General features: G+C 60.7%; 1 protein-coding gene across 5 annotated transcripts in view; it reads left to right on the forward strand.

The window, feature by feature from the left end:
* The first annotated feature begins 680 nt into the window (after window positions 1-680).
* The window catches only part of SHANK3 (SH3 and multiple ankyrin repeat domains 3), a 51351-nt gene continuing 30242 nt past the window's right edge, over window positions 681-21789 (forward strand). For 4 of the 5 annotated variants that reach the window (XM_049884793.1, XM_049884797.1, XM_049884796.1 and 1 more), the window contains exons 1-12: window positions 681-953; window positions 1263-1466; window positions 3186-3257; window positions 4365-4473; window positions 4578-4729; window positions 4813-4980; window positions 5094-5210; window positions 6318-6395; window positions 7660-7726; window positions 14289-14559; window positions 17346-17539; window positions 18587-18700. In XM_049884793.1, coding sequence (XP_049740750.1) covers window positions 681-953; window positions 1263-1466; window positions 3186-3257; window positions 4365-4473; window positions 4578-4729; window positions 4813-4980; window positions 5094-5210; window positions 6318-6395; window positions 7660-7726; window positions 14289-14559; window positions 17346-17539; window positions 18587-18700 — 1819 coding nt within the window. The remainder of the gene's footprint in view (window positions 954-1262; window positions 1467-3185; window positions 3258-4364; window positions 4474-4577; window positions 4730-4812; window positions 4981-5093; window positions 5211-6317; window positions 6396-7659; window positions 7727-14288; window positions 14560-17345; window positions 17540-18586; window positions 18701-21789) is intronic. The other variant, XM_049884794.1, reaches the window with a different exon arrangement.

Below are 21789 nucleotides of genomic sequence, written 5' to 3' on the forward strand. Positions count from 1 at the left end.
ATCTGGGTGGACAGAGGCGGTGCAGGGGAGGCGGAGGCCGGGCCTGGGAGTCCGGAGCGAACTCCCGGAACTCGGCTAGGGCTGGGGGACCCACGCCGAGCTCGGCGTGGTTGAAAGGATTAATTTGGAGGGTCCTTCAGTCCGGCGGGGAAAGCCCCCGCCCCCAACCCGGCCGGGGGATCCCCGCGTCCGAACCCCAGGACGGGGGCAGGGCTGGTCCCTGCCACCTCCCCGGGTCTGGAGGGGGTGGGGGTCGGTAGAGTGGGGGAGAAGCCGCCACCCCCGGAAATTAATTCTCCTTTTTTCTTTCCCCTTCCTGCCCCTGGCTTCGGTCTTCGTGCCCCAACGCGGCCCCCTCCCCAGCTCCAGGACCCCCGCCTCGGTCGCACCTTCCGGGTGGTCCGCCGAGGCTCGCCAGCTGCGGAAGGGCGGCGCGGCCCCTCCAGCTGAGCCTCCCGGACCTACCACCCCCCCGGCCCAGCCCCCCGCCCCGTGGCGCGGCCCCGGCCCTCCTACCCCCGCTCCCCGGGACCCCACGCCGCACCCCCAGCCGGCCCAGGGCTCTCCGGGCCCCCACCTCCGGCGCAGCCCCCTCGCCACCCCCGCTTCCCTCCCGGCTCGGCCCCCTCCCCCCGCCGCCCCCGCCCCCGGGGAAGGCAGCGCCGCGCGAGCCGGAGCCCATGCCGCTGAGCCGCTCCGCCGCCGCCGCCCCTGCGGAGCCCCCGGCGCCGCCGTCCCCCGCGCCGGCCCCGGCCCCGGCCCCCCCCAGCCCCCTCCCGCGCAGCGCGGCCGACGGGGCCCCGGCGGGGGGGAAGGGGGGGCCGGGGCGCCGCGCCGAGCCCCCGCGCGCCCCGCTCCCGGCCTCGGGCGGCCCCGGCCCGGGCGCGGGGATGGACGGCCCCGGCCCCGGCGCCGTGGTCGTGCGCATCGGCATCCCGGACCTGCAGCAGACGGTGAGCCCCGCCGCCCGGCGCGTCTCGGCCCGCCGTCCCCCGCCCCCCGCGCCGCCCGCCCGCCCGGCCCCCGGACCGCGGCCACTCACCCCTCCCCCGCCGCCTCCGCCGGGACCCTCCCCACCGCCCGGGCGGGGCCCGGGAAGTCCGGCCCCCGGGGCGGGGCCTCGGTCGCAGGACGCGGCGGCGCGGGTCCGCGGCTGCGGCTCGGGCGGGCCGGACTCCGGCGGGCTCGGGGCTCGGGGCTCGGCGCCCTGCGCTGGGCGCCCGGGGCGCCGGGTCCGGGCTCACGAGCCTGCTTCGCCGCAGAAGTGCCTGCGCCTGGACCCGGACGCGCCCGTGTGGGCCTCCAAGCAGCGCGTGCTCTGCGCCCTCAACCACAGCCTGCAGGACGCGCTCAACTACGGGCTCTTCCAGCCACCCTCCCAGGGCCGCGCCGGCAAGTTCCTGGACGAGGAGCGGCTTCTGCGGGAGTACCCGCCCAACCTGGACACGCCCCTGCCCTACCTGGAGGTGCGTGGGGTGGGGGGGAGGGGAAGGGGAAGCGGCTGCGGGGCTGGGGGGCGAGCGGCGGGGCGGGGGGCGGGTGCTTGAGGAACAGGCACAGGAGGCATTAGAGTGGGACCCAGGAGGGCTTTGTGTGGTGTGAGCAGTGTGTATAGTGTGTGCAGTGAGCAAGATGTGCATAAGGCATGCCACAGTGTCAGCAAGCAGTGTAAGTGGTGTGAACTGTGTGTGGTGTGAGCTGTGTGTAGTATGAGCTGTGTGCGTTGTGAGTCGTGTGTAGTGTGAGCTGTGCTCGGTGTGAGCAGTGTGTATAGTGTGTGCAGTAAGCAATGTGTGCATAAGGCATGTGCGTAATGTGAGCAAGCTGTGTAAGTGGTGTGAACAGTGTGTGCCGTGAGCCGGGTGTGCCATGAGCCGGGTGTGCAGTGAGCAGGGTGTGCTGTGAGCAGTGTGCGGTGTGAGCAGGGTGTGGTGTGAGCAGGGTGTGCCGTGAGCAGTGTGTGGTGTGAGCAGGGTGCGGTGTGAGCAGGGTGTGCCGTGAGCAGTGTGTGGTGTGAGCAGTGTGCGGTGTGAGCAGGGTGTGCCGTGAGCAGTGTGTGGTGTGAGCAGGGTGCGGTGTGAGCAGGGTGCGGTGTGAGCAGGGTGTGCCGTGAGCAGGGTGTGGTGTGAGCAGGGTGTGCCGTGAGCAGGGTGTGGTGTGAGCCGGGTATGCCGTGAGCCGGGTGTGCCGTGAGCAGGGTGTGGTGTGAGCAGGGCGCGGTATGAGCAGGGTGTGCCGTGAGCAGGGTGTGGTGTGAGCAGGGCGCGGTATGAGCAGGGTGTGCCGTGAGCAGGGTGTGGTGTGAGCAGGGCGCGGTATGAGCAGGGTGTGCCGTGAGCAGGGTGCAGTGTGAGCAGGGTGTGCCGTGACCAGGTGTGCCGTGACAAGGGTGAGGTATGAGCAGGGAGTGCCGTGACCAGGTGTGCCGTGACCAGGTGTGCCGTGACCAGGGTGCGGTATGAGCAGGGTGTGCCATGAGCAGGGTGTGCCGTGAGCGTGAGCATGGCTGTGTGTCGGGTGAATGTGAATGGTGCGAGTGGTTGGAGGGATGTGTGGTGTGAGCGTGGCTTCTGTGTGGACACCCAAGTTTTCTGAAGGCAGACCTCCTTGCCTTACCTTCACGACGGTGGGCTCATAGACTGAATCAGATGGTCCTGACGGTCACGGTGCCGGGCAAGCACAGTAAGCATTGAAATGGCATTATGGTCGCTGAACTTGAAGTTGCCTTGTCTCCATAGTGGCACAGGGGGTAGGGTCTGTTCCATACCAGGGAGGGGATGTCTAAGAAGGTGAGCCTGAAACTGGCTCTTGGAAAAGTAGGATTTTTTAGGGGACCCCGGGCATGGGGATGAGACAGGAAGGGCTCACCAGGCTCAAAACAGCGAGCCAAGCATTCTTTGCCCCTTGCTGTGCCTGAGCATGGTGGGCCCTACCTATGGCTGTTGGCTCTGTGGCCACCATGGTAGGTTGTGTGTCGGGTGCTGTGTGTGGTCCGGGCGTTGAAGGGGTGCACAGTAGGGCTGTTGGGGGTTCCATACGGAGAGCGGGGAGACGTGACCATGGTTCTGGGCGTGCACTGAGTTTGTGGGGCGCTGTGGGGTGAGGGCTGGTGGCCTTGAAGGCTGTGCTGTCTCCTCCTCACTCAGCCAACGGACACTTTTTTTCTCTTCTCTTTACCTGAGCAGTTCCGATACAAGCGACGTGTTTATGCCCAGAACCTCGTTGATGATAAGCAGTTTGCAAAGCTTCACACAAAGGTAAAGGGGCAGTCACGGGGAGAGGACCCTGGAGGCCATCCTGTCCCTCCTCCTGCCTCCACATGGCCGGTGTCCCCCACCACTGCTTTTTACTAGCTTCCTTCTGGAGACATCCCTACCCCCAGCATCCCCCACCCCAGCTGGGTGCTGGCCACTATCCCTGCAGCCTCTGCTTGGTCTGCTTTTCCTGCATTCAGGGGCTCAGGTTGCCTGGCTGGGGGTGGCTGGAGGGCCCCGTGGTCGGGCTGAGGGTGGTCCTGTGATGGGTGTCAGTGGATCCCCCAGGCGCGTCCTGCGGCTTAGGGCGACAGCAATGGGCTGGTATTGGGGATGGAGTATACCAGGGCCCTAGCAGGAACCTGGATGGGAGACTAGTTGGCAAGCTCTGTTGTGGGTTCTGGCTCAGGTGTGGGAGGGGTCCAGTGCTGGGTCATCCCATTAATTCTCTTTGGGAGGTACTGTTCCTGCCCCCTTTTGCAGAAGAGGAAACTGAGTCACAGAGAAGTGAAGGGCTTGCTCACAGTTGTGCAGCAAGTGGGGCTGGGTTGATCCTGACCTGCCTTGCTCTGGGACCCTGGTCTTTATCTCTGTGCTTTCCCTGCAGTCACACCTGTGGGGGTGTCTACTGCTGGGTGCTACCTCTGGCTGGGGCTGACCCCAGCACCCATGCTCTTCGTGGGCACTTCACTGCAGTACTGAATGCAGGAGGGGGCTCGGGGCTGAGCTAGCTCCTGCCTGGGTGACTTTAGGTTCTTCTGGGCAGGGTAGGTCGGGGTGCTGGGCCAGGGAGGGGGGCCTGGGGTAGTGGTGAGATTGGGTGTGACTCACTCGGGGGGCACAGCCAGGGCACCCTGGTCTTGGTGTGGGCCAGCTGGCCAGGCCTAGGTCGACAATGTGTGGGTTTGGAGACTGGGCTGCAGGGAGGGCTTGGTGGTGTATGGACTGAGTTGAGCTGGGTTTGGGGTGATATGGGCGGGTGGCAGTCCTGACTGAGGGTGACATGGGCTGATGGCAGACCGAATGGTGGTCCCAAGACTGTCTGGAGGCAGGCAGGTGCGGCAGGAGGGCAGGCGGGGGTGTGAGCTGACAGGCCAATGTGTGCTCCAGGCAAACCTGAAGAAGTTCATGGACTATGTCCAGCTCCATAGCACAGACAAGGTGGCCCGCCTGCTGGACAAGGGGCTGGACCCCAACTTCCACGACCCTGACTCAGGAGGTAAGGTGCCAAGCAGGGAGGGGTGTGGGATGACCTCTCGGCTCCAGGCCTAGGAGGGGCTGGGTATAACCTTTGCTGTCCCCTGTCCCCTGCCCTGGCCCCAGAGTGCCCCCTGAGCCTCGCTGCCCAGCTGGACAATGCCACAGACCTGCTGAAGGTTCTGAGGAATGGCGGTGCCCACCTGGACTTCCGCACCCGGGATGGGCTGACAGCTGTGCACTGTGCCGCACGGCAGCGGAACGCGGCAGCCCTGACGGTCAGTGGGGCTCAAGCCTGGCGGGCATGTGGGTGGTGGGAAGCTGGGGCTCCCACATGGATGCTGAGGCTGCTTGTCCCCAGACCCTGCTGGACCTGGGGGCGTCTCCCAACTACAAGGACAGCCGTGGCCTGACACCCCTGTACCACAGCGCCCTGGGGGGTGGGGACGCCCTGTGCTGTGAGCTGCTTCTCCATGACCATGCCCAGCTGGGGGCCACCGATGAGAACGGCTGGCAGGAGATCCACCAGGTAGGCCCAGGGCTATGGGTGGGGGGCCCGGCTGCTGTCTGGGGCTGGGAATCCTGGCCCCTGTTTGTGGGTGGAGGGCTCCCGGCCCGTCCAGGACCTCCTCTCTCCTGCAGGCCTGCCGCTTTGGCCACGTCCAGCACCTGGAGCACCTTTTGTTCTATGGAGCCGACATGGGGGCCCAGAATGCCTCGGGGAATACAGCCCTGCACATCTGTGCTCTCTACAACCAGGTGTGCCTTCGTGGGAGCACCCCTGGTGCCCTCTGCAGTCACCGCAGCTGTGTGTGCTGCACGAGCTGTGTGCATGTCAGCGAGATGTGACTGTGTGGGTACACACATGTGCATGTGTGTGCATCCTGTGTGTATGTGTTTAGTGAGGCATGACGACACGTGTGTGTGTGCCTCATTCTTTACACGTATTATAAGGTGGGATTGCATGTGTATATATGTGTGTTAATTCTTTGTGTACCTGTATGGTGAGGCATGATTACACGTGTACATGTGTGTATATGTGTGCCTCATTCTCCATGTAGGTGTAGTGAGGTGTGACTGCATGTATGTGTGTTTGTGTGTATGCCTCATCTTCCATGTAGGTGTAGTGAGGTGTGACTGCATATATGTGTGTGTGCGTGTGCCTCATCTTCCATGTACGTGTAGTGAGGTGTGACTGCATGTATGTGTGTGCACGTGTGCCTCATTTTCCATGTACGTGTAGTGAGGTGTGACTGCATGTATGTATGTCTGCATGTGTGCGTCATCCTCTACGTGTAGTGAAGTGTGACTGTATGTACGTATGTGTGCACGTGTGCCTCATTCACCATACATGCGTACGGTGAGGGATTGTTGTGTACATTTAGGTGTGTGTGCAGCATTGAGCCCCCTTATAGGCATGACTCAGGCGTGTATTCTATACGGTGAGGTGTGATTATTTCTGTACCATATTGGAGACTTGTGTGCTGTGTGTTATTTGCTGTGTATGATGTCTGTGTCCTGCAGTGTTGTGGCTGCACTATAGCTTTGTAAACCTGTGTACAACACTTGTTTCTGGGCACACGCCTGTGTCACATGCACACCTGTGTTCTGAAGAACCAGGGCTGAATTGTACATATGTGGGCCAGGTGGAATTCTTTGTGTACACCCAGTTCTGCTTGTCCGTGTCACCTGTACACACTCATGCCCTGACGTGGGTGTGGTAAGTGTACGTGCACCTCACTGCAGACTTGGTGCCTGTTACTGTGTGGGTGTGTGCTTGGCCTGAGGCACAGCATCCAGCCCTGAGCACATCTCTGGCCTGCACCGTCCTGACCACCTCTGTTCTCTCTCTTGCCGACTCCCTAGGAGAGCTGTGCCCGTGTCCTCCTCTTTCGTGGTGCCAACAAGGATGTTCGCAATTACAACAGCCAGACAGCCTTCCAGGTACACGTGTTCCTGACCCCGGGAGGCTGCGCCTGGGATGCTCTCTCTGAACGTTGGTTCTCCCCTGGAAAGCGATCAGGGGGCCCTACCTCTAGATTGCACCAGGCGGAGTGCAGGCAGGAGGCCAGAGGGGTGTGTAAGGAGGTGTCCCTGGGGACAGTTCCCTGATCCCCTTCCAGGGAGAGAGGAGGGCCAGAAAGGGCAGGAGGCTCTGGGGAAGGTGACAAGGAGATGAAGTGTGGGCTGGCACAGGGACCAAGCGGGGATGTTGTGAGCTGTCACTGGTGCAGTCCTGGCCATGTTTCCTGAGTCCCTTCTCAGGTCAGCCAGGCTCTTGCTGGGGGATGAACTGGGGACAAGGTCCCTGATGGTGGGGCCTGGAGTTTGCTAAGTGGGGCCATGTCATAGGCCATCTGGGGGTGGACTCTGTTCTCTGTGGTGGGGAACCTTGAGAGGCCTCTGAGCGAGAGGGACCTGGCTTGAGTTAGGTCTCAAAAGGACCAGTGTCATAAGAGGAGATGTGAGGAGTCTTTGAGGCTGCAGTGGAGTCCGTGTCGGGGGCCAGCTGGGTGGTGGCTGGTGTGAACCGGCATGTGCATGTCGCAAGGTGGATGTAGGCAAGGGAGTGTGAGGGTGTGGTGTGGTGGGGTTGTCTGCTGAGCTGGGTTGGGCTGGGGGCTCAGGGGAGGGCCCAGGGGCAAGTTAAGAGTTCCAGGCTGGGTGGTCGACGCCCCGGCTCAGTCCTGGAGGGCCCATGTCCTTGAAGCCTCCTCAATCCAGGCAGACTGCGCAGTGGTCATCCCAGGTGTAGGGGAGTTAGAAGAGGGCGTGTGCAGCTGGGGAGGAGGAGGAGGAGGAGCTCGAGGGCTGAGGAAGGCCTCCAGAAGAGCCTGAGAAGGATGGGGTGAGGTGGGGGGCTGGAGGCCTCTGAGCTTCTTGCTGGGACATCAATTACCCCCTCACGGACCTTGTAGCCCCAATTGGGAAAGATCAGCTCCTGTTCCCTCTGTACCCCGAGAGAGGCGGGTTTGTCTCGGGGCCAGACTCTGGCCTGCGTCCTTCTTCCGCCACCCCTCTTATCTTACCTCGACGTCAGTGGTTCACCCCAGCCGGCCTCTGCGGGTCCCTGCTCTGGCCCACCCACCTGCTGTGTCTGCCGTGCACCTCTGTCCCCTGTGGCACACAGTAGGCCAGTGCTCGCGGAATGAGTGGTGTGACGTGTCCGCATTCCTCTCTCTGTCTCAACACCCACCCTGCCCCCCAGGTTGCCATCATTGCCGGGAACTTTGAGCTTGCCGAGGTCATCAAGACCCACAAAGACTCAGATGTTGGTGAGTCCCTCCCATGGCTGTTGAGCCTGGACTATGTGGTCACTGGGTTCCTGCAGCCTTGCTTACTTCCACCAGTCTGTGAGGTTGGTGGTCAGTGGTCCTGCAGGGTGCAGATGGATGGGATGGGGCATGTGCGGGGTAGACGGGTTTAGTGTCAGGGCCGATGCATCGTGTCGGGGCCAGCAGGGGTCAAGGCTGTGGCTCTCAGCCACTGGCCCTTGTATGCACGCCAGCAGCCCCCAGGGCACCACAGGGGCAAGTCGGAGACCAAGCATGCACCACGGGGACAAGCGAGAGTCCAAGCATGCTCTGTGGGGGCGAGCCAGAGTCCAAGCATGCACCGTGGGGGCGAGCCAGAGTCCAGGCATGCACCGCGGGGGCAAGCCAGAGTCCAGGCGTGCACCGTGGGGATGAGCGAGAGTCCAAGCGTGCACCGCTGGGGCGAGCCAGAGTCCAGGCGTGCACCGCGGGGGCGAGCCAGAGTCCGGGCATGCACCGCGGGGACGAGCGAGAGTCCAGGCGTGCACCACGGGGACGAGCGAGAGTCCAGGCGTGCACCGCGGGGACGAGCGAGAGTCCAGGCATGCACCGCGGGGACGAGCGAGAGCCCAGGCATGCACCGCGGGGACGAGCGAGAGTCCAGGCATGCACCGCGGGGACGAGCGAGAGTCCAGGCATGCACCGCGGGGACGAGCGAGAGTCCAGGCATGCACCGCGGGGACGAGCGAGAGTCCAGGCATGCTCCGTGCGGGCGAGCCAGAGTCCAGGCATGCACCGCGGGGACGAGCGAGAGTCCAGGCATGCACCGCGGGGACGAGCGAGAGTCCAAGCATGCACCGCGGGGACGAGCGAGAGTCCAGGCATGCACCACGGGGACGAGCGAGAGTCCAGGCATGCACCACGGGGACGAGCGAGAGTCCAGGCGTGCACCACGGGGACGAGCGAGAGTCCAGGCATGCTCCGTGCGGGCGAGCCAGAGTCCAGGCATGCACCGCGGGGACGAGCGAGAGTCCAAGCATGCACCGCGGGGACGAGCGAGAGTCCAGGCATGCACCGCGGGGACGAGCGAGAGTCCAAGCATGCACCGCGGGGACGAGCGAGAGTCCAGGCGTGCACCACGGGGACGAGCGAGAGTCCAGGCATGCTCCGTGCGGGCGAGCCAGAGTCCAGGCATGCACCACGGGGACGAGCGAGAGTCCAAGCATGCACCGCGGGGGCGAGCCAGAGTCCAGGCATGCTCCGTGCGGGCGAGCCAGAGTCCAGGCATGCACCGCGGGGACGAGCGAGAGTCCAGGCATGCACCGCGGGGACGAGCGAGAGTCCAGGCATGCACCGCGGGGACGAGCGAGAGTCCAGGCATGCACCGCGGGGACGAGCGAGAGTCCAGGCATGCACCGCGGGGACGAGCGAGAGTCCAGGCGTGCACCACGGGGACGAGCGAGAGTCCAGGCATGCTCCGTGCGGGCGAGCCAGAGTCCAGGCATGCACCACGGGGACGAGCGAGAGTCCAAGCATGCACCGCGGGGACGAGCGAGAGTCCAGGCGTGCACCACGGGGACGAGCGAGAGTCCAGGCATGCTCCGTGCGGGCGAGCCAGAGTCCAGGCATGCACCATGGGGACGAGCGAGAGTCCAAGCATGCACCGCGGGGACGAGCGAGAGTCCAAGCATGCACCGCGGGGACGAGCGAGAGTCCAGGCGTGCACCACGGGGACGAGCGAGAGTCCGGGCGTGCACCGCGGGGACGAGCAAGAGTCCGGGCGTGCACCGCGGGCGCGAGCGAGAGTCCGGGCGTGCACCGCGGGCGCGAGCCAGAGTCCGGGCGTGCACCACGGGGACGAGCGAGAGTCCAAGCATGCACCGCGGGGACGAGCGAGAGTCCAGGCGTGCACCACGGGGACGAGCGAGAGTCCAGGCGTGCACCGCTGGGGCGAGCCAGAGTCCAGGCGTGCACCGCGGGGACGAGCGAGAGTCCGGGCGTGCACCGCGGGGACGAGCGAGAGTCCGGGCGTGCACCGCGGGCGCGAGCGAGAGTCCGGGCGTGCACCGCGGGCGCGAGCCAGAGTCCGGGCGTGCACCGCGGGGGCGAGCCAGAGTCCGGGTGTGCACCGCGGGCGCGAGCGAGAGTCCGGGCGTGCACCGCTGGGGCGCGCCAGAGTCCAGGCGTGCACCGCGGGGGCGAGTCAGAGTCCAGGCGTGCACCGCGGGGGCGAGTCAGAGTCCAGGCGTGCGCCGCGGGGGAGAGCCAGAGTCCAGGCATGTGCCGCGGGGGCGAGTCAGAGTCCAGGCATGCACCAGAGGGACAAGAGCACAGCAGGGGGTGGGACAGGCCTGGACTTGCCCATCCTGCCCTTGGGTGTGGGGACTCGGGCTCCTGCTGTGTGAGGACTGAGGAGGAAGAACAGTGTGGTGCGGGGCTGTCCTCCAGGTGCCTGAGTCTCTCCCACGTGTGGGGTGGAGGAGCTGTGGGAGAGGCTGTGTCTGACCACGCAGGGGACTCCCTTTCTGATCCCTCTTGTATCCTTGCCTCGCTGCCTCTGGTTTTTTCTTGAACAGGCTCAGACTCCCCTTCCTGCCGCGAGCGCTAGCTGGAGAGGGTGGGGTAGGGGTCCACTTTAAAAAATGACGGGGCAGCAGAGGGCAAACTGGGGTTAGGGTCAGAGCCCTGCTTGGTTCTCGTGTGAGGTTAGGCTTAGGGTTGAATTTTGACCTGGTGTTAGGGTGAAGGTCAAATTCCCTGAGTAGTCCCCTCCTCCAGTGAGGCAGGTACATGAGCCCAGGGATGGCTGGGCTGTCCATGGGCCACACACACTCAGGGCGTGGTGGACCCTTGGGCAGACTGTGTACGCTCGGCAGGTCTTGATGAGGGAATGGCTGAGCTGATGGGGCTGTGTGGGGTGGGTGTCCAAATTCAGGCCGGGACAGACTGTGTGAGGTTTGGGGTTTGGATTAGGGCGGAGGTTGCGGTGCTGGTCCAGGCTGCAGTGAGCCTGGCAGGACCCTGGTTTGTGGAGCATGGGGCCTCTTGTGCTTGTCACATGCCCAACCTGGAACAGCCGCTTAGGAGCTTTGTGCTTCAGTTTCTCTGAAGTAAAATAGGTTTTTTTGGTTACTTGTGTCCCCTTCCTATTTGGGCCTCCTGGGGGTCGGGGGCATTGGGTTCTGGCCAGAGGAAGGGCTGGGCAGCTAGGTTCCTCTGATCTGGCCTCAGAAGGCCCAGCTGTCCTTGTCTGGTGGCGTAGAGAGAAGCCCTGGTGATTCCAGGACCACCATTCCCACGGCATGCTGTGTAGCCACCCTGGACACTGGCTTTTGGACAGTCAGGTGGTCCTGGGGTCACAGTGGTTGGTCTGCCTGGCCCTGCGCCCTGGTTGCCCACTCAGGAGTCACTCATGTTTACTCAGACGAGACAGGTGTCACTGTGCTCTGGGGTTGTGCATTTGTGTGGACTCACTGCAGGCCCCATTATCTCAGTTTCTCTCAGCAACCCTGAGAGCTGGTCATTATTAGCCCTGTTTACAGAGGGGGAAACCGAAGCGCAGAGTAGGTCAGCGGCAGAGTGGGGCTCAGGAGTCAGTCGAGGTCATGAGGCGCTGTGGATTGCGTGACCCAGTCTCTGGGGGTCTGTACCTGGGGGAGCGGTTGGGGAGGCTCTGCTCCTATGCCTGCTGTCTTTCTTGGGGGCCGCCAAGGGGTCATGTGGGCTGGGACTCTGGGTCACCCTTCAGGGGACGGGACAGCTGCCTGGCCCCTTCAGGTCCCCCTTCTGCTCTCTCTGGCTGCTCCGCTGTATGGGCCCACTCTCCCTCACACGCCAGGTACGTGTGTATTCTCTGGGGCCACCCCACTGCACTCGTGATGAGAGCCCAGGAATGTTTCTCAGTGATGATGCGTGTTTTGTCACCAGGATGTTGTTAAAGCAGACAGATGGCAGGTCTGGGTGGGGCGAGGCTGCACTTCTCACCAGCTCCAAGGGAGAGCTGAGGCTGAGGACCAGGGACCACACTGAGTAACCGGAGTTTAGAACAGGAGTTGGGACACCACAGCCTGCAGCCCACCCAGCCCTTGCAGAGGGCTTTTTTTTTTTTAATTGTGGTAAAAAATGTGTAATGAAAATGTTGCCATTTTAACCATTTTTATAATTGGTTAAAGTGCACGATTCAATGGCATCGTCTACCTTCTCCGTGTTGTGCGACCATTACCGCTGTTTCCAGAAGTGTTTCATCACCCCTAAACAGACGCTCAAGTACCCCTTAAGCGGTCCCTCCCCATTCCCCCTCCTCACAGTCCCTGGTAATCTCTAATTTATTTTCTGTCTCTGTGGATTTGCTTATTCTGGATACTTTGTGAAAGTGGGAGCGTGTACTTGTCCTTTAGGGTCTGGTTTATTTTACTTGAGCGTAGTGTTTTCCGGGTTCATCCGTGTCACAGAATGTGTCAGGCTTCGTTCCTTTGTGTGGCTGGGTAACATCCTGTAGCGTGTGTATAGCACATCTTGCTTGCCGTTCCCCTCTTGATAGATGGATGCTTGAGTCGTTTCGTCTTTCGGCTATCGTGAGTAGTGCTGCAGTGAACGTTCTAAGTTCATTTTAAGTATTCATTGAGCCCCTGGTTTCAAGTTTTTGGGTGTACACCCAGGAGTGGAAGTGTTGAGTCATGGTAATTCTGTGTTTAACTTTTTGAGGAACTGCCAAACTCTTTTCCACGGTGGCTGCACCATTTTGTGTTCCCACCAGCAGGAAAGGTTCCAGTTTCTCCACATCCTTGTCAACACTTGTTATTTTCTGGTCATAGCCATTCTGGTGAGTGTGAAGTGGGGTTTCATTGCAGTTTAGATTGGCATTGCCCTAGTGATGTGCATCTTTTCATGTGCTTATTGGTCATTTGTACATCTTTGGAGAAATGTCTGTTCAGGCCCTTTGCCCACTTTTTCATTGGGCTGTCTTTTAGTTGTTGAATTGTAGGAATTCTTTGTATATTCTGGATATTAAACCCTTATCAGTTTTATGGTTTCCAAATTTTTTATCTCATTCTGTAGCTTGTCTCTTTATTTTCTTAATAAGTTCTTTGACGCACAAAAGTTTTAACTTTTAATGAAGTCTAGTTTCTTTTTTCTTTTGTTGCTTATGCTTTTGGTATTGTATCTAAGAATCCACTTTAAAAAACAGGGTTCTGAGGCTTTACCCATGTTTTTTTCTAAAAATTTTATGGCTTAGCTCTTATACTTAGGTTTGTTGGTCCATTTTCAATTAATTTTTGTAGGTGGTGTGAGGTAGGAGTCCAACTTCGTTCTTCTGCACGTGGAGATCCCGTTGTCCCAGCACTATTTGTTGGAGGCTGTTTTTTCCCTATTGAATGGACTTGGCACCATTGTCAAAAATCAGTGGCCATAGATGTGTGGTTTATTTCTGGACTCTGAATCTATTCTGTTGGTCCATATGCCTGTCTTTATACCAATACTAGACTGTTTTGATTGCTGTACCTTTCTAGTTTTTAAATGGGAAGTGTAAGTCCTTCTATTTTGTTCTTTTTCAGGATTGCTTTGGGGTTGGGGCCCCTTGCAGATGCATATGAATTTGAGGATCAGTTTTTCTGTTTCTGCAAAGAAGGCTGTTGGAATTCAGATATATTTATGTACAGTGTATTTATATATTGCTGGGGTAGCCTTGACACATTAATAATATTTAAGGCTTCCAATCCATGAAAACTGGATGTCCATTGGTTAGGTCTTCTTTAATTTCTGTTGGCAGTGTTTTATAGTTTTCAGTGTACAAGTCTTTCATCTCCCTGGTTAAGTTTATTTCTAAGTATTTTATTTTAAAAGCTGTTGTAAATGGAATTGTTTTCTTAATTTCCTTTTCAGATTGCTCATTGCTGCTGTATAGAAATACAACTGACTTTTGTGTCTTGGTCGTGTACTCTGCTCTTGCTGGATTCGTTTATTAGCTCCAGTAGCTTTCTTGTGGGTTCCTTGAGATTTTCTAATAAAGGATCATGTCTCCTGTGAATAGAAGTAGTTTTACTTCTTCCGCTGCATACTTTTTAAATAAAGTTTTATTGGGACTCCACTGTGCCCATGTGCTCAGGCACTGTCTGTGGCTGCTTTCACGCTACAGTGGTAGAATTGAGTGTGCAGCAGAGACCAAATGGACTGCAAAGCCTAATACTGTCTGGCCCTTTCCTGAAGAAGTTTGAGGCCTCTGGTCCTGATATCTTTCGTGGTTGCCCTGGCTGTGGTCACCACAGATGGTCCTACCCAGCAGCAGCCTGGCGGGGACTGTCACAGGTGGCCTGATCTGGATGGCTGTTCTGAGCAGATCTGAGTATCTCCAAGGCCTCAGTGGGCTGACGACAGAGCTCCGGGCGTGCGGGCGCCTATCCTGGGGGTGAGAGGTGAAGAGAGAGTCAGGGGTGACTGAGATGTGGCCCCTCAGCAGCCCCCTCCTGTTGTAGGGTAACCAGCAGCCCTGGGGTCTTGGGACATAGGACTTTCAGTGTTAAAACTGGGACAAGTTGGTACCCTCTCTGGCTGCCTGGTGTTTCATCCATTTCCCCTTCCCCAGTACCGTTCAGGGAAACCCCCAGCTACGCGAAGCGGCGGCGGCTGGCCGGCCCCAGTGGCCTGGCATCCCCACGACCTCTGCAGCGCTCGGCCAGCGACATCAACCTGAAGGGAGAAGGACAGCCAGCAGCATCTCCTGGGCCCTCACTGCGAAGCCTGCCTCACCAGCTTCTGCTCCAGCGGCTGCAGGAGGAGAAAGACCGGGACAGGAGTACTGAGCAGAAGGACGTCGGGGGCCATGCAGTGGCCAGGGGCAGCCAGATCACCATCAGGTAGGGGTCGAGCGGCCCTGGTGAGGGGGTGGTCAGTGAGCAAGTGCTGGAGCCTAGCCCGGAAGGGCAGGGGCGGTGGGGAGAAGCCTGGTGGGGTCTAGCACCTGTGAACTGATGGGTTTGGGCTCAGGGTGGAGCCCTAGACCCCCAGATGGGCTTCCCTGGATGGAGAAGGCTAGAAGGCAGGGTCCTTTGGGTCGAGGACAGCTTACCCCACCTGTGATCTCGGGTTGGAGCTAGGACTTCTCTGGTGAGAGTGTTGGGCTGTGAGGGTCCCTGCAGTGTCAGGCAGGAAGGCAGGGCTGGGGTGAGGCTGGGCTGGAAGGCTCTGGGTTCAGGTAGGTGCTGACGGTGACAGCTGGGAAAGGGCAGGAACTTGGGGACAGAACTGCCTCTCCATGAGGGCTTGCCGCCCTCATGGTACCCTCACCAGCCCTGATCCCCAAGGGGGAGATCTTGGTCTGTGCCATCCAAGCCCTGTATTCCCACAGGACTGTGGTGTTTACTCTCTACCTCCCACCCCACCCTGGTTCCTGGGACCTCCAGAACTCAGAGGAGGATACCCTGGGCTGGGGACCCTGGCCTCCGTGGGCTGGGTCAGGCTCAGCTCTTGCGTCCACTAGTCCTCTGACCTTGGACAAGTCTCCTGCCCCTCTGTGCCTTGATGCTCGTCAGGAAGATGGGACTAATCACGCCCCAGTCATTCCTTTCCGGAGCACCTGTGTAGGTGTGGGCTCTCGCTTGGGCCACCTGCGTGGCCTGGGCCTAGCTCTTACTCCTTAAGGGGTCTCTCTGCCCTGCAGGGCTCCCCTTACCTCAGGGCAGGAAGCTGTTTCTCTGCTTTCCGTGTTTCCCCTGAGCTGGGCATGTAGAAGGTGCTCAGGAGACGCTGTTGAATGAATTGGTTATGTAGACCACAGGTTGCGTCCACGAGGACAGCAAGCTTTTGTGGTGTTACCGCTTCATGTCTGCTGCTGGGCTGAGCAGCACATGGATTCTTACCTACCCTTGATATATGGGGCATTTTACAGATGAGGGTCCTGAGCTCAGGTGGGTAAGTGACCAGAGTCACAGAGTCAGTAAACACTTGGCCCAGGTAGACCTGCCTGACTCCAAACTCCAGACCTAAGTCGGGTGTTCAGCAGTGGGCTTGGGGCACAGCAGGAGCTTTACAAAGCCTTCCGCCCTCTGCCCTGACCTCATCCCTACTCACCCTGCCCTGCCGCTCCCCATGTCTGTGCCTATACCAGGGGCTGTTGCCTGCCTGACTCCAAGGCTGGCTGTCCCCCCTAATCTCCTGACCCTCCGTGAGGCTTTTGCATAGATGACGGGGTGAGACCCTCAGTGGCCCCAAGGACAGGCTCTGGAGTTTTCCATTTCCCAGCAGTGCTGCTCCTCCTGGGGCTGGGCGACCTCCAGGATTCTTCCTGCAGCCACTTGTTGAAGATGTGTCCATCCTTTCAGCAGGCCCAGGCTCACCTGCTCTGTGGGGATGGCAGGATTCCTGTTTTCGCAGCATGTACGGGGTGCCTGGTGTGTGCCCCAAGGTGGTAGAGCAGTAGCAGGGGTCTGGCTGGGTCTCAGGAGGGAGGACATTGACAGCTGGGGCCTAAGGGCTAAAGCAATTAGGTGGGCAGTTGTCCAGGTAAGGGAACCACCCTGGTGAGTGGCTGAGGGTCTGGAGCCTTCAGAAGAGCTGAGGAGGAAGGAGAGGACCTGGGGGAGATTCATCTTTCCTCAGAGGAGGAAGGCGACAAGAAGAAGGTGGCACTTGAGCTGCAAGGTGCCAGTGGGCGCTCTCCAGCGCCCTGTGTTGGCAGAGCCTGCCAGGAGCAGCGGGCCCAGGGTCCCAGAGAGAGGATGGGTTAATAGGGGCCCAGGAGTGGGATTTAGAGTAGCTCAGGTGTTGGGAAGGGATCAGAGGGGGGAAGGCACCCAACCATGTGAGCTCAGGCTGGGAATGTGGGCCTGGCCTCGGCACTAGGGAGCCAGGGCAGGTTACTGAGCAGGGAGGAGCTGGAGGCCAAGGCCTCGGGCTGGGTTCCAGGCGCACGGAGTGGTCCGGGAAGGTGGTGAGCACCGAGTGGGCATATTCCAGGAGTCCTGCAGGGCAGCCGGGGGCAGGTGTCCAGGAGAGGACACAGGTGTGGAGGCGGGCCCGCAGGAGGGTGTACGGAGGCGGAGGCTCAGGCTCGAGCGCCCCTTCCCAGCTCCAGCCTGGCCACTGTCTGACCGCCGCCCCTCCCCGGTGCACCGCAGCACCCCCACCCTCTGGCCGCTCTCCGAGGGGTCCCCGGCGGGGCGGGGCACGGGGGGGCCGGAGCGGAGGGGAGGGGCGGAGGGAGGGGCCGAGCCGGCCGAGGGGACCGAGGGGCCGAGCCTCGCCGCCGCCTGCAGAGGGAGGAGCCCCAGCGGCCGCGGGAGGCGGGGCGCGCGAGCCGAGCGGCATGGAGCGAGCCTGGCGTGCCCGGGAGCGCAGCCCCGCGGCCCCGGAGCCCTGAGCGGGCGGCGGCTCGTGCGCTGGCGGGAGCGGGCCGGGCGCGGCGGAGCGGGGCGCGCGGGGGGCGCGGAGCGGCGCGCGGCCCATGGAGCGGCCCCGGGCCGGGCCCCCGGCGGGCGGGCGGGTGGCGGCGGGCGGCGGCGGGCCCGGGCGGCGGGCGCTGCGGCTGCGGCTGCGGTGAGGCCGGCGGCGGGGCCGGGCCGCGCGCCATGGAGGCCCCGGGCGCCGGCTTCGCGTGCCCGCTGCCCCCCGGCATCGCCTCCGTCACCTACGTGTTCGTTTACAGCCCGAGCGGCCCCGGCGGCTCGGGCCCCGCGCCCGGCCCGGGCCCGGCAGCCCCCGCTCCCCCAGCGCCACCGCCCCGGGGCCCGAAGCGGAAACTTTACAGCGCCGTCCCCGGCCGCAAGTTCATCGCGGTGAAGGCGCACACCCCGCAGGGCGAGGGCGAGATCCCGCTGCACCGCGGCGAGGCCGTGAAGGGTAAGGGCCGGCGGGGGCGGGGCCGCGCGGCGTGGGGGGCGTACGGCCGCCGGCGCGCAGCCGAGGCCGGGGGACCTCTCCCTCACGGAGGCATCCCTGGGAGCCCCGGGCCACGGTGGTCATTAGGAGGTGCACCTGCCCCAGGGACTCCTTGTGTCACTGCGAAGGATTCCAGGCGGGGAGGGGCGTCTGTCTCTGTAGAGCGCCTGTCTTGTGGGTCTTTCCTGCTCGTCTGTCGTTCAGGGGTGCCTATGTCACAGCAGAGGCCCCTCTCGTCCTGGGGTGCTTGTGTGCCATGGGGGTGGTTGTATCGCTAGGATCACTGTCTTTGGAGGATCCTCTTTGCATTATGGGGTTCCTGTCACTTCTGAGGTTTTTCAGTGGAAGTCCTGTGACGTGGGGTGCCATGTGCCACTGCAAAGCCCTTTTCATTGTGGGGGTACATTTGTGACAGTGCTGGGGGTATCTGTAGCATGTGGGGTCCTGTTCTGAGGGTCCCAGGGATCCTGAGTTATGACAGCTCCTCTACGTCAGGACTCTCATTACTGGGGGTCCTGTCTTCTGCGTTATTCTTTGTCCATGGGTGCTGAGGAAGCAGCACAGTTGTAAGGTTGGACCCTCCTCGGTCTGTCACATGGCCGAACTCTCTGGACACAGCATGAGGACCTGAGCTCTTGGCAGTGACCCCTGGGGTGGATGATAGCGAGGATGGGGCTTGGCGGGTGGAGAGCGGTCTATGGGGTGGGAAGGGAGCGGATGCTGGTCCCACCTCCATGTTCTCCTGTCTCCCTACGTCTGTCCATCTGCGCCTTTCTGTCCCCCACATGCCCATCCTGTGCCATGCCCATCTGTTCCCTCCTCTCCTCTGTGTTGGTCCCAAAGTCTTCCCAGGGAGGATCCAAGAAGATTTAGGAAGGGAGGAGAAGGGATGCGGAGAAAGGGTGAGGGGAGGGAGGGCACCTGAGCCTGGGGTCGGGGGAGTGGGGGCCCAGGGAGGGGGGCCTGGGCCTCCATGCTCTAACGGCCTGTCCGGCTCTGTTCCTCCAGTGCTCAGCATCGGGGAGGGCGGTTTCTGGGAGGGGACCGTGAAAGGCCGCACGGGCTGGTTCCCTGCTGACTGCGTGGAGGAGGTGCAGATGAGGCAGTATGACACGCGGCACGGTGAGTGACCCTCTGTGCCCTGGCAGCTCCCGAGGGCATGTCCCTTCCCAGGGCCCTTTGGTCTCTCGTGGAGCTAAGTCCATGTGGTGTCCACACCGAAGACACGAGAAATAAATACAAACACATCTCAAAGTACATGGAAACTCGTGTATCCAGCACAGACACACAGGTGTGCACCTGTGCACACCTTTATGAGCGTGTGTGTAGGTAATAGGTGCACATGTGAGAAATGTACGTGTTGTACACAGTGAACACATGTGACGTGCCTGCAGGACACACGTATATGTGGGTGCACACTTGGGTGCAAGAAGACATCTGATCACGCACACGAGTCCCGTGGCCTTGAGCCGGCCCCACACGGTCCACACAGAAACTAGGTGCTTGGAGACATGACTCCTGCCCGGCTGGAGGACAAGTAAAGGAGGTCACCGTGAGAAAAGAGGCATCTGTCCAAGGTGGACAGATTGTCCGAGTGGGCAGAGCAGGGAAGCAGGGACCAGCCAAGAGGAAATGAAACCAGTTAGATCCAGAGGGGCTGTTCTGGGTGCCCCGGGGCCAGGACGGGGTAAGACAAGCAGCAGGTAAGGAACAGGAGGTGCAAATGCAGGCCACGGTGGGCTGCCCCCAGGCTGGGCGAGGCCTTAGTCCAGTCCCTCAGAGTGTCTGCGGATCTCCGGGGTTCCTGCTGGTGGAGGGTGAGGCTGATCCTTCTGAGCCCCCAGGCCAGAGTGGCCGTTCAGGGTCTTCGCAGGTTGTCATTCCCTTTCTTGAGTAGGTGGGACAAGGGAACCCTGGCACCTACAGGCACAAGCCAGCGTGTGGCATGTGGGCATGTGTGTGGTGTGTACCTGGAACGTGTGCTCATGGTGTCTGGACGTGTGCACGTGTCTGGAACACGTGTATGTAGTGTAGAGCATGTGCACGTGGGATACGTCTGGAGTGTGTGCACTGGTGTAGGGTGTCTGGATGTGTGTAAATGTGTGTGGTGCATCAGGTGTGAGCACGCATGAGTGTGAAGTATCTGGAACATGTGCATGTGGTGTTTGGAGTGTGCATGTGGTGTGGTGTGTCTGGAGTGTGTGCATGTGGCGTGTTGTGTCTGGAGCGTGTGCATGTAGCGTGGTGTGTCTGGAGTGTGTGCATGTGGCATGTTGTGTCCGGGGCACGTTCATGTGGCGTGGTGTGTCCAGAGTGTGTGCGTGTGACGTGGTGTGTCTGGAGCGTGTGCATGTGGCGTGGTGTGTCTGGAGCACGTTCATGTGGCGTGGTGTGTCTGGAGCACGTTCATGTGGCGTGGTGTGTCTGGAGTGTGTGCGTGTGGCGTGGTGTGTCTGGAGCACGTTCATGTGGCGTGGTGTGTCTGGAGCATGTGCGTGTGGCGTGGTGTGTCTGGAGTGTGTGCGTGTGGCATGGTGTGTCCGGAGCATGTTCACGTGGCATGGTGTGTCTGGAGCACGTTCTTGTGGCGTGTTGTGTGTGCATGTGGCGTGGTGTGTCTGTAGTGTGTGTGTGGTGTGCGTCTGGAGCGTGTGTGTGGTGTATGGTGTGTCCAGAGCATGTTCATGTGGCGTGTTGTGTCTGGAGCACGTTCGTGTGGTGTGGTGTGTCTGGAGTGTGCGTGTGGCTGGTGTGTCTGGATGTGTGCGTGTGGTGTGCTGTACCAGGCCATGAGGCCGTGGCTGTGCAGTTGCCATGACAGTATGCGTGTGTGAGTGTGGATGTGTGTGCATGGATGCCATAGGGACCTGTGTTGGTCTGAGGGAGGCAGAGAGAGTTTCCAAGTGGAGATGGGGTTTGAGTTTAGCCTTGGGGAGGACAAGGAGCTCTCAGGTGGTCAGCATGTGGGGACAGCAGAGTCCCATGTGTGCAGGTGTGGCAGGGTGCTAGACCTGGTAGCTGTGACAGCTCCAGGTGCCTGCTTTTTCTGGGCCTCTTGGCACGTGAGAAGTCACTGATTTCTCCTAGCGGTCCTGTGAAGTGGGTCTGTCAGTGGTTTGTTTTTAGGAGGTCGAGGCACAGAGGGGTCAAATCCTAGCCCTGAGGGCACGCCCATGGTCTGTTCTCAGTGGTGGTTCCAAGGTCTGTGCGTGTAGCCTCTGCCCTTCACTGGTGGGGTGAGTGGAGCTCACGTGTGCAGTGAGGGTGAGCGGCGTCTGTGGCACTGAGGCCACGTGGAGGAGGGAGAGGGCAGCTGGTCTGAGGTTTCACCACAGCAACACACCCAGGCAGTGTGGTGGGAGGGAGGCTGGGGCAGCTTGTTCAGGGTTAGGGTAAAGGCCTGGCAGGGCAGATGAGCAAGGGGGAGGAGTGGTAAGTAGGGGCGGGGTGCGCAGACCCAGCGGGGGTTGGATGACATAGCTAGAGGCCTGGGTGATGATGGCCTAGTGAGAGCAGGACTGGGGTGTGTCACCCAGGGGAGTGTCAGAGGTGCCTGCTCAGGAAGCGTTTTTGGGCTGAGTGGGGCAGGAGAAGGGTGCCATCCCTCCATCCTCAGCTGAGGCTGTCATGAGCGTTCTCTGGCTTGGGGTCCAGGGCCAAGTTCTGCCAGAGGCCGGAGGGAAGCCCAGGAATAGAAACCTGCTTCCAACAGGCCGGAATCCAAAACAGATTCGTTTTGGGGACAGGAGTGGGGACAGGGAAGGGCTGTGAAGCAAGGAGGGGCCCTGCCTGCCAGTCCTGGGCCAGGCAGTGCTGGGGTTTGGAGACAGGTCCTGCCACTCACCCAGCCCGACTTGGTGGGAGGGAACTGCTGGCAGCATCTTCCAAGTTGACTCAGGGAGAGGAGGGGTGAGATGACTGGAGATTCAGAGCATGGTCTGTGTGAGGCCCCGCTGCTGATGTGGACGGGATGCCACCACGTCCCTTCTTTCCTTTCCTTTCTTTCCACCATGGTTGGTTGTCGTTTTGGAGGTCACGGTAGTGTTTTTGCTTCAGCTGGTTTTTCTGTGCTTGATTAATAAAGCTGGGAAGTGTTACATAATAAATACAATTTGTTTGGTCGACAAAATTTAAGACCATGAGCCTAGTGAGCTGCAAAATTTGGAAGTCCTTCTGCGGGCAGGCAGGTGCTGCTTGCACTCCCATGTCTG

Source organism: Elephas maximus, chromosome 4, assembly GCF_024166365.1.
Source record: "Elephas maximus indicus isolate mEleMax1 chromosome 4, mEleMax1 primary haplotype, whole genome shotgun sequence".
NCBI lineage: Eukaryota > Metazoa > Chordata > Mammalia > Proboscidea > Elephantidae > Elephas > Elephas maximus.